At 34.2% G+C, this 12,863-nt stretch overlaps 1 protein-coding gene across 2 annotated transcripts in view; it reads right to left on the reverse strand.

Moving 5' to 3' along the window:
* The window catches only part of IMMP2L (inner mitochondrial membrane peptidase subunit 2), a 444,195-nt gene that overhangs the window by 135,977 nt on the left and 295,355 nt on the right, over positions 1-12,863 (reverse strand). For both annotated transcript variants that reach the window (XM_053464714.1, XM_053464713.1), the window contains exon 4: positions 3,479-3,544. In XM_053464714.1, coding sequence (XP_053320689.1) covers positions 3,479-3,544 — 66 coding nt within the window. The remainder of the gene's footprint in view (positions 1-3,478; positions 3,545-12,863) is intronic.

Genomic DNA, 12,863 nt, shown 5'->3' on the forward strand with positions numbered 1-12,863 from the left:
ATATATACACCGTATTTGCCCGAATATAAGCCGCACTTAAAGTGGGGGTGCCACCTATAATCAGGGTTTAGCGCAGGGATGGGCAGTTTGTATGCATACAATACAAAAATACAAATCTTAGGATGTCATATATGAGTCATGTTGGACTGTCCCTTACCTGAGAAAGATAAAACAGCTTCTTAGGCTATTAAACACTGAATGTTTTTTCTTTCTATAAAGGCCAACTGCTGTCACACTGTTATGGAGATGCTTTATAGGATCTCCAGAATCCCCCATGCATTTGCAAGTAGGGCAATTAAAATGGATCTCTCAGCTATCATGGGCATCTACGTGTTTGTGGTAGATGAAGCATCCTTTTGATTTTGTTTTTCTTAGATATGCAAGGCCCACTCTCTTAAAAGATGGAGGACTGAGGGCATCAAGGCACTGCACATGTATGGATATTTAAAACTGCAACGCATTTATTTTGGATATAATTTGTTTCATTATTAGGTGAGTTGACATTATTTGACACAATGTAACATAAGTTTGAAACACTACTTATATCCGCAGTATATTGATTCTGATTATGTGCAGCAAACAGTTTATGCCTTTAAAAATTGGTCCTTACATGTAAAAAAATCTCTTTAATGACTTAAATCCCATCATGCCTGAAAACCATTACAGCTCTATCACATCATTTACTAAACTAAAATTGTGTCAACAATAGGCAGCTTCATGATAATCGAAAAAAAGAGAAGTAATTTTCACTCTTATTCATATTTGTATCTCATAACCACCAGTGAAAGCTATTTTAAAACCTCATTAGTTCTGCTCATATGAACCATCAGGACTCTTATTTCAAAATCACCTCCTGGCATAAAACCAAGTAATATTTTTCAAAATTAACCCTTCCTTCACAGCGACTGTAGCAGCAGCAGATTCAATTTTGTTTATGAAAATTAGATGATTTTGTTTTAACAATTAATAAGTTACTAAAATTAATACGTTAATTCCAATATATATTATGTATATATATATATATATATATATATATGTATATATATATATATATATATATATATATATATATATATATCCCCTGTCTCTATCCCTCTATATATACCATATATAACCATATAAAACACATTGATTTGGAGTGATTTTCATCAGCTGTCAACAATTCCATTGAATTCTATGTGTTTAATATAGGTTTTTGGTGATTTCTTTGATATACAGGATATGGAACAAAATAAATGGACATTAAGTCAAAATGTACAACTAGTACAAAGAGAAAAACACAAAAACGATTTTTATTATTAAGGTACAGCATCTAATGCTAGTAGACTGATGCTTTATATTTAAATAAATAAATATAGATCAAAGCATATTATTGTTTCCTATACAGTAATAATTACATTGTTCCATTTCTTGATTTATAGTCACTAGATACTCCACATGAGCTCTTTGTTTCTTGGAACACTGTGCCCAAGGAGAAACCTCCAGCATAGGGAACCTCTATTCAGTTTGTGTGTGGTCCCATTGGCTGGTTACAACTATGATTCTGCATGCATCTTTCTAGTGAAGGTCTGTGCAGCTCAGAAAGTAGCTTCAGTAGATCAGTACCTGCCCTGGAGAAGATTCCATGGAAGACATTTACTGCAATCTGTCCCCTGGTACTGAGTGAACAGAAGAGCGGATTCCCAGTACAAGATATGTCTGCATTCGCCTCTAGTAGTGTTACCTGCAACAAAGGCCCCACAAAGTGCCTCAAAACTGGGCGCCTAATAATAAAACAATTTGGGAGGGGACTGGGCTGTTGGGGAGGGAAGCATATTCTGGGTGATGGCCACTGCTTCACATAACTGTATGGGATGGTCTTGTATGTATTTATTACTCTTATTGCTTTAAAATCTGGCTAAATATAATACATAGGGGGGTTATAGGGGGTTTCATAGCCTTACTTGGGGTCTATGTATGATATAATCTAAAGGCAATTGATTAGAAGGAATATAAAGCTCATTTTCTTTTTAGTATTTAGTATGCTTAAAAAGGCTAATTTTATTTAATTTTAGTTTTATTAACTATGCACAGTCCTCTTTCAAATATAATCATTATAAAGCTTCTAAAAACTGTTTTTAGAGAAAAAAATACTAACTAGAATTAGCGAGCCTTTTCTCTGTATTTTCACAATACTGTTAGTCGGATAAAAAAGGTATTACAAGATTCTGCAACATTCTGTTTTTTTGCATTCACAATTCCAAACTTAATTGATATTAATTGGTATTAAAAGGGAGAATTACATTCTTTTCACTTATTGAGGATCCTGCGATTCAAATAGCTATTTTGTAGGTTCAGATACATCATACTATAAGTCCATAAGCACCCTTTATAGTTTTAATTCTATCATAATGTTTAGGTAAAGTTTCTGGGTAGAGATTGTTGCTAACTGTGCAAGAGGTTTGGCTCAAATTAACTATGATTTTTTTTATGTGGTCATATTGGCACCAAACACTTCAACTAAATTGTTAATTGAATATAACACTCAAGGTGCCTGTTGTACAATGTCAAACCTTCCTCAGGGTGTTTAGAACATTCATTATTCCAAACTATGGGTCAGAATGTATAAAAGAAAGATATGAAAAATACAATTTTCGCTTTCTTCTATTGATTGTAGGAATCAATATGGTAGCTTGAAAAGTGTGCTCTAAAACTACATAGTTTTGATTTAATTTACAAGTCTTCTCAGACAAAAAAAAAAAATCCCCAGAGCTATTATTAGTCTTGTAAATGAAATAAAAATCACAACTTTATATTCAATATATTAGCATTTATTTGTTTGTCTATTTTTTTTTACAATGATGCTACCTACTGTGTATAGCCAGAAACAATGAACTGCAGTTTCATTATGACAGACTATATTGAAGTGAATTTCAATGTGTAACGATGGGAAACCATTTACTCATTTCGATGTAATGCATTCTATTTCTTGTGTCATTTACATACTTGTCTTAGAGGAACAAAATGGTGTCCCACACAGCTTCACCATATTCAATACTTTAATATGCATTATTCAACCTGTTACACAAAAGATAGTCACTCGCCTTTAGGAGAAGCTCCAGATCCGCAGTGCAACGCCCCCTCCAAGATCCCATTTTCATGCAACTGACTGGCTGCTTGAAGCAACCAATCAGTAGCAGTAAACCCCTCCCACTGAAACCAATGGTCAAAATCAATCATTTTACTATAAAAGTGTGGTGATGTCACATGTTTATCTCAATGTAACTCATCTACAACTTAGTGTTCAGTTAATAAACCCCAGAGGAACATTATTGCATTATTTGTCCTGAATTTGCATGATCTGTATTATAGGAAAGCTTTACTTATAGTAATACTATATGACTTATTAATACAACAGAAACTTTCAATAAAGAAGAATTTACTTTTTTCTACATAGTTGTTATGTGGACATCATATACATATATTGTCTGTAACTTACTTTATAATGTCTCCTTCAAGAGCAATTACTCTTTTAATAATCTTCTGTTCTGGGTTCTTTGGAGATCTGAAAAAAAAAAATACTATTAAACATCAGTTTTATCTTTTGACATTGTACGAATCCAGCAGAGTTTTGACACTAAATATATACAATCTAAAGACTGGCCTAATTAAAAGAACACGCAAATTCTTTAATTCTGAATATTGACTGATATTAATTTTGTACATACACGCATCTTATTATTAGAGACTTGTTTATGCTGTTGTTTTTAAAAGTAAAAAAGTAAAATCTTTCTCTTTCTATCTAATTCTATTATTCACTAGAAATAATATTTACATTTTGGAGTTTATCAGGCAGAGAATTTACAGATAAAATGGAAGCTTTTGTACAAAACAAAAAATAGATCACCATCATCTTACATCGTTTAGGTTGCTATTTGTTACATTTTCCCTTTTCTATATGAGCAAGAGATCTAAACACACACATAAGAATTACATAGGATATAGTTTACGTTGGACATCATTGGACTGTTTCAGTAGAAAAAAAATCTTAGCATTATAAATATTAATTTACTCTGAAATAGTGGTTCATATGCCTCCATTATTAAACTACATATAGATGTTTCACTGTGGTAAGCAATCGCCCATGTTTGTGGATGCCAACATGTGTAATAAAGAAAGAACAATACACAATTTCGCGCACATAAGCAAGATTTTGAAGAATCAAACTTTTAGGGTTCAAAACCAGATTGACATAATTGGAATAGCAATGCCACAATCAAGGTGGTGGTGTGACCACATAATATTTAAAACAGCTTATTGATGCTATAAGTCTTGACTGATATGCATGGAATTAACCATTATCCTGTGCTTTCATGACAATTAACATAATCTGAGCTCCTCTGGCACTTTTAAAGTAATATCTGAAGTCATCTGTACAAAAACAAACACCTTTTTTCTTAACCACAGCTATTGCCTCATAGGGTCCTTATAGATATATCCATAAGCAAATTTAGTTGATTAGTATGTATACTATGAAAGCTAATTACTGACCTCAGTGTTAATTCACACCCACTCAGCAATAATTGTAATGACCTTCACTGCGCATCAGCGTAAATCTGTGCAATGAATGTTCAATCACTAAATGGTAAGTTTTGCCAATAATTATAATAAAGTACATTTAAAAATCTGATTTATCAAGGATGCTCCAGGGAAACCTTCCTATATATGAATGATAGTTCTTTTAAAGAGCTAAATGCAAGATTAGGCAATGGAATTTAATGAAACTGTTAAATTAAAGATTTAACACATTTGAATTAATAAGGTTCAGCAATAAGAGTCACTGCATAATAGGTGTATCGATCCTGTGCTATTAATTCCTTCACATTTGCAGTGAAGTAAATAAATATATGTGTGTGTATATATGCATCCATCAACCTTTTTTCCCCGCCATAACTTATATTATTTGTGTGAACCACGTACTACCCAAAGCCATAAGCAATAAGCCTGAATCCAACCTCATGCTGACCATTCCCATTAAGGATAAAACAGTTGTCCATGAGTGGTGATCTCGGCCGCATCTAGGACATTTGCCCTAAAGTTCATCATAATTCATCTTAACATAATAGCAGCAGTATATTTATCCACAATAAACCCTGAAAGTTGAATTTTCGGCATTAGTAAGTAGAAGAGAAAAGACCACTAAACAAAACAGAATAACCTGTAAACTTCTAATAATCTAGTCAACACTCAGGTTAAAATGGCCAAATCTTCCTTAATATATTCTAAAATGTGTTGAATTGTTTCAAACACAAATTACAAATAATTAGAATATCATTATCATTCACCCAGAATTTCAATGTCAATTCACTGTAGCTTTCCAGATGCATAGCTTGGAAGGTGCATTACCAGCCTGCTTAGAATGCAGGCAATGCAACTACTATCTTTATGTGTACTTGACCTCTTTTATGTTAACAGGGAGACTCTATTAATTATTTTCCGCTTAAACCATGCGTTTAACCTCTTTTGCTCCATCGCTAGACCCCATGGCTTCATGAGTGTGACCTCGACACAGACGTTTTGACATTCAATTTCCTTGCTGCCTTATGTTAAGCCTGAATGATCCAGTACATATTTGTTACAAAACCAAAGAACAAAATTTCTGTATAGACGGAATCTGTGGTTCTAGGTAAGGGTTTTACAAGTGAATAAAGTCAATAGAGACAGTCCATTTATCCAATGCAGTGGTTTTGAAGATTAGGTAGCTTAAATCTAGTGTTTTTGGCTGTATTACCAGAGTGAAGGAATTGCATATGTACCAAATGAGGACATTCTGCCAATGTGTGTGGACATATTGTATGCTTTGTTGCTGACAATTACATGATCATAATACCAGCCAAAAGAGCAAGTGTGTGTCTAACATGACGGACTATGAGGAAGCCTAGGATGTGTATTGAAGCCCAAGGAGATCACCATCTACTACAAAACTGGAATGAATAGTCAGGTGCAGTCTCAGTCGGATACTGGTAACCTGACAGTGTGGTAATACCGACATAAAGCACTTTGGCGGATTTCAATGTTCTCTTATCCCTAAATACCAAAGTAGCCTGGAGCAAAAATATATAATTTATTACACACATACATTGATATTTCCATGTTGATACTTTCCTACTATTATAAATAAGAGTTTTTTTCCTATCTTGTGAGCTGCTGTAAGTATTACTGTGACAATGAATAAGAATATCTGTGTTTTTGGGTTGGGTCACATCTGTGTACATAGGGTCCCAATGTATATCACTGTTCTTCTGCGTATCACATAAAGACCCCACTTATATCACTTCACTAACACTTATTACACTCATACTCTACTGCCTTACGGACCTCTCATATGCCCTGTCTTCCATCCATCCATCAATCCATCTATCCATCTATCCATCCAAACATACATACATTAAACAAATGCAAGATTAGACACTAGACTTCAATTATTAAAATAGCTACAACCTTGGCCAGATAGTTGGCCAGATATTATTTGGCCAGATATATAAGTTTGGGTTTTAAATTAACTGCTAAACATTTAATGGCTGATTTATTTAAAACGTAAGAGTAACGACAGCTTTTTTACACTATACAAAATTATATATTTTCATGGTAGTACCTAAGCTATGGGAGGTTTTTACATCTTAGATGCAAATAAAATGCTTTCCATAAGCACATTTTCCCTGCCTTACTGATACACTCGTAGTCTTTTTCAGATGTGCACAACTATGCAAAATAAGTGCTGCTTGCATGGATTTACTGGATAAAGCCACATGTTCAAGTGTTGCCAGCATTCTGTAGAATAAAGCTCTAAATAAATACACTACTTGCTTTACTTGCACATGTTGTCAGCTTAATCCTTAAGTGGAAAAAAAAAAAGAATTCTCTAAGACTGATGCTGGTATATCCCTAAAACTTTTTCCACTAAAATGCTGTATGTCATTCATAAACCAATTTGGTGCAAACTTATGATTCTATACATCTTTTTATCTTGTAATCCTGCATCAATGGCAAAAACCAGAGAAGGCTGGAAACCCCAGGTTTTCCCTTCCATTTTGTTCCCTCTCATCTGTAATGCAATTGTTGAGCTAATAAGCAGCACTTATACCCATCTGACCGTTGTGACTTAGCAAGATAGGTTGTAGGTTGACCCGATTGGGAATGGGGGAACTGAGACCCAGGCTGGTCAGAATTCTTTATGCAGAGCTGGTCCTTTAACATCGGACCAGCCTCCTCTAGAAAGTGGATGTTCAATGCACTAGTACTATTGTAATTGTCATCACATGCAACCAGGAGTGGCGCCAGTTATCTTATAGGGGGGCGAGTTGACAGAGTGTAGGCTGTACTTAACCCAGGGCTGCATTAAAAAAAGGCAAAGCGTACACATGCCTAGGGCCAGCGTGCAACAAGGGGCCCACCAGCAACAGGAGACCCACTAGAGCCGGCCCTTACATAGATCCCTCTGGGTTACGGGCGCCAAAAGGCACTGGTAATAGTGGCTGCAATATGCCACCCCAAGACATGTTCTTTCGGGATACAGTCATTGAGAAATTTTTGCACCTCTCTTTCTCCACAAATCTCTCTGCATTATTCTGGCCTCTTGTTGCACTTATGCAAAAGCACAGAGCCAGGGGGAAGCCTCTACCTTCCATTTAGTCCAATTCCATCCAATCGGGGAAAAGGGTGTGTTGGAAGCTCCCTCCTTTTGTGGAAGTGCACCATGAGTATCAAAGAATATGATGGGTCTATTTGGGTATGAGGGGTCTATTTGGGTATGAGGGGTCTATTTGGCCCATTCTAGATGGAAATGTTTCTGCAGTCATTGAAAGCCATATGGATCAATTTTTTGACAATCAACAGAAGTAAAATGGTGGATTAACAGCACTAAAAACCTGTTAGTTGGCTTGCCTCCCAGGACATAAGGAACCCAGTAGTTTGTGAGCAGACCCATTAAGGTATAGTGTCCTTAACTGTTCTGTAAATGTAAAATGTGGGGGTTTGGTACATACACCATAAACTCTGTTGGATGTACATTGAACACATTGTCTCTTGGAGACTGAACTAAATATACAATGTAATGTGTCATAGCACTTCATCATACCCTTCTAAAAAAACGAAGGCAAGTACCATAGGATACATAATACATGTATATTAAAACCATGCATTTATCATCTAACAAAAATATTATTGGTACTTTAGTTTGAACAAATTGTTAATTCAGCTAACAGACTTTTTTTGGTATTAACATTTATTACATTTGCAAGCAGCCACAAGACTTACAGGAAGCGTAATGTAATGTGAATTATTACACCTGAATTGCCAGTGGGAAAGGTAGAGAAAAAAGTGAAAGTCTAACTCTAATCACCTATTTCATATAAATAAAATTACAAGTGAGGGAATGACTGTATGGTTTAGCTCCTGAAAGCAAATCCTTAAAGTGTGTCTGAAAAGGAAACGTCATGGTTCATTGAAATAAGACTTCACCTTTGTTTTACAATCTTATATTTCTTTATGCGGATATAGCATAACTGACACTAACACAATTAATTGTAAGAAGGACTATGAAATCATTTAGAACTTCCATCATACTGTAAGAACATTGCTTTCATTTTTCTATTCTCATAAATATTATATATGAATAAATTTAATGAAAAGCAATGCCATTCTGAAAAGATAATTGCTGTTTAGTCCCGTGATTAAGTCATATCAATTATTTGAAATGTTTAGTCACCCTAACCCAGAATACCTGAAGGACCAGCTGCCCTTTAAAGCCTACGACACTCTGGTTCCTACTAGATGCCTATTCCAAAATAACATTTGATACCTCTAACCCTATGCATAAAATTGGAAACAAGAAGCTGGGACAATTAGCACTGTATCTAAATGCACATAATATTTCTTAATGTTGCTTTTTTGTTTCTTAGTTTTTTTTGTTTCAACTATCAACATTTTGAAGTTTTTCTATCCACCTGTACCTATGCCAATAAATCCCTTAAGCATGGCAAACTATCTTAGACCAGACAATGTTGTATGTATACCCAAGCGTTCCAGCTGCTATTCTGCTTGCTAAAGATCTTTGTCTGCTTCTTCTAATCCGGTCACTACAAGGTTCATCTAAATGGTCTAAGAAACTGATTCAACATATTTGTTTAATAATGTAAGTGTGCATTGCTAAATGTTGGAAAACAAGAGTAATTTTCCAACTGGAAACTGTAATTGGACATGTAATTGACTCATACAACAGTGGATTATATTGTTCAAATGTGGGGGGTCATATCACAGATTGAGGATACTCAGGAGTCCTTTCTGAAATTGTGGATGCCCTGTCATATATTTTCCTTGTTGATTTGATGTTTTGATTTTATTGATAAGATGGCGAGGGGGGGTTACAATTTCCTTATGTGGATATCCCCTGAGTAGCAGGTCTGCCGCTAGGATGGTCCTCCTTGGGTACATAACCTGGTGCTTTTTGTTCTATATGTCATATGGATAATTTTGCGGTAGAACTTATTGTAGTGTGGCACACTGTCTCTGTTGTACATCCATTTTTGCAATTTGTTTGTGGAACTGAAACCTTTAACTGAAAATAATGTGTGATTTTCTTAAGAAGTTATGAAAATATTTTATCATTATTAGTTATTTTTAGTTATATATGTTCTGCATATAATTCACTTCTGTGTATTTAGAAATAAACAAAGCTTACTAAAGACTTTTTTCATTATTTTTTAAAAAAACAGTTTATTTATATCAGTGATATGATCTCATGTTAATATTAATCAAGTTCAAAATGAAGGGACAACTCTAGGGTGAAATCTTTATATGAATTTGTAATAATGGTGTAGATGATTAAACTATTTTTATGCAATCTAATATGTCTGACCAGTATTTGTAAATCTTTTGGCTAATCATTAATACATTATTTTTGAACACAGCTAAATTTGTCCTCTAGTGACAACCATAATTTATTTAAATGTATTAAAGAAAATATGTAGATTTACTTAAATTGCCCCGAGTTAATGTAACTTTGTTATTTTTTTTTTTGACTAGTTTATTATCACATCCATGCCATGAAAACAACAGAGTTTAAAATCTACAAATATGACTGTACTTTATGAAATATTTACTATAATCCACAGAGAATCACAAATATTCACTCTATCCAATATTCCTCAGTAGTACATTGTTGACTCAATAATTACAGTTACACCAGAATAAGAATCTAATTTCTTACAATACATGTATTACCATTGTACTTACATACCATGTAAATAGATTATTGCATTGTGTGCGTCATTATATTTTTTAGATATCAGTATAAACTCAGAAGGCCTGCGCTATCTTGAATTTGCTAATAGTATATGTTGATATTAAGCTCTCATTTCAATTAGAATATTTAAAAGATGAACATTAAAAAGAAATTACAATGGCATTTCTATTGTCAACTGACACAATAAAAAAAAAATCAAATTAGAGTCAGTGCCACATTTCAATTTTAAATGAAATCTAGCTGAAGAGTAAATAAATTGAAATGCGCTGTATTATTTAAAGATTCTTAATTAAAATATTTTGTACTCAGAATTTGAAGCTCTGCAAACATTAAATATAGATCACTATATCTGAAGAAGTATGCCGCAAAAATTAGTTAGTATCTAGTCAATTGTCTGCATCCTCCAGCTTTTTAAATAGTTTATCAGCCCCTAATATTTATAGAATTTTATATGAATTTGTTGAATTTAATTAGCTATTAAAAGGCTTAAAAAACACCATCGTGCTCATTTTCTCCCATATTTAGTGTTTTTTATTTAGTGGTCTAATTTGCAAATGTATAATAGATTTAAAATTATTAAAAGATTGTATATATGGAGAAAGCATCAATTATTGGCGCTTAAAATAATGCTCTATCACATACTATATCACAACCAAGAGCAAGCAGAAAAAAAACAAGCAACTCATTTCTTTATATTGCTACAGAACCATAAAATTAGAAATAAAAGACATGAAAAAGAAAGTGTTGATCCGTAACAAAACCTTGTGCTCGGCATGAAAGAAATGCACAATATAAAGAGACAATTTACAACTTTATGCTCTCATAAAAGAAAGTTGTTTTATTATACACTCATTGACTAGAAACCATCAGAATGTGACTTTGTGCATATATAATGCAGCATTATACCTTACCTCTATCGTCAAACAAGAATGTCAATTGTATATTTTTAGCTATCATTCGAATATTTTGTTTGCTGGCTTTATGAATATTGTGTCATATAGATTTCCTGGAAAGTGACATTTTACCATAGGTCTAGGGAAAAAAAGAGCATGTTATATCGCTATGTAAAAAAGCAGTAGGTCAGGTAAATAGCTGAACTGCAAATCAATTTGCTTGTGCCAGTTTTAGCAACTAATAAACAAGAGTTTAGAACCACTGACCTATACATGAGTGCATTGACTTTAACAGTTGAATTAAATTAGTGTTCTTCAACGAGGTATTCTGGGTCACTAAAAGAGGAGAATTGTCACCTTCACATCATTAAGCACAACAAAATTAATTCACTAAAACCAGCTAAAAGTATAATGGTTTGGGAAATGACTGTAAAACATAAAAAGCTAGTATATTAATCAGTTTTCTGTCCTGCAATCAGAAATAGTGTGACAGATGTGTGACTTCCATATGTCACAGAAAGGTAGGGTTGACAGGGTTGACAGGGTTGACAGGTTGACACCCGATACATTGGGTGGAGAGAGTCCTGCTGGCAAACCTATAATCTTGAGGTAATGGGGTGAGGAAAACATAAGGGAAAAGGTGAAAAAGTTTAAATATAAAGTAATTCTAATAGCTAGTTTCTGTTCTGTAGCGCATTTTAGCAAAAGGGTGCGGAAATCACTACTACTCATATACCATACACAAATCTAGGCAACCGGAGCAGCAAAATGCTGGATTCCTCCCTGTCTGTCAGCTGTCATTCACAAATTAATTAGTAGTGTGTGTGGCATCATGTGTTATGCTTGCTGCGTCTTGCCACTCAAGCCACCACATAAAATGAGCTAACTCTACGTATAACAAGCAGGAAGCATGGGAGACATGCTGGGAATATTAGTTTCAAAGGCATACGTTCAAAGGAGGTTACAAAGCATGTGCCGTTGATGATGATGATGCTGTCTGTGCCTGTAGTTAATTCATTGTCCAATTGTTCCTGCAGCATGATAATAAGGCTTCGTAGTTAGGGTATGTCATCATGTTATGGGAACAACATTTCACTTTTAGTTCAGTTCTATTTATGACACACATTATTGCTTACTGTAAGATGTATACACCATTACACCATTATTGAGCTGCAGAACACAGAATCTGGAACAGATACATATACACCTTTAGAATATATCTGAGAAAAGTATCTATGACCCGGCTAGTCCTAAGCATCTGTGATATAGAAACACTACATCATAAAACATAAGTGGTTCTCTAGGGTGCACTCCACAGAGGGACCGGTGGGCCGAATGTATATGTTGTTAAGCACAGATGCATGAAGAACATAATCTACTACCAGCCCTGTTTACTAAAGGCCAAATATTACAAAGAAAAGGTCGCATATGAGAATTTTTATCTTAGGGTATCCACTGTTGATAATTTTCCTTTTTAAAAGGAGAATCATCCTAATTCCAAAATAGCATGTAGTGGTAAATCAGTGGTTATTAAACAAGTCAGCTATATACTTATTATATATAATTATATGGGTTTTTTTTGTTTTTTTTTAATGTTCCCTCTAGATTGTAAACTTGCATGAAGGGCCCTGTTTTCCTAAAGGAACGGTTCATCTTAGTCAATTCTAGAAGGTTAGTCACATCCTTTG

The sequence above is a fragment of the Spea bombifrons genome, chromosome 4 (genome assembly GCF_027358695.1).
Source record: "Spea bombifrons isolate aSpeBom1 chromosome 4, aSpeBom1.2.pri, whole genome shotgun sequence".
Classification (NCBI taxonomy): Eukaryota; Metazoa; Chordata; class Amphibia; order Anura; family Pelobatidae; genus Spea; species Spea bombifrons.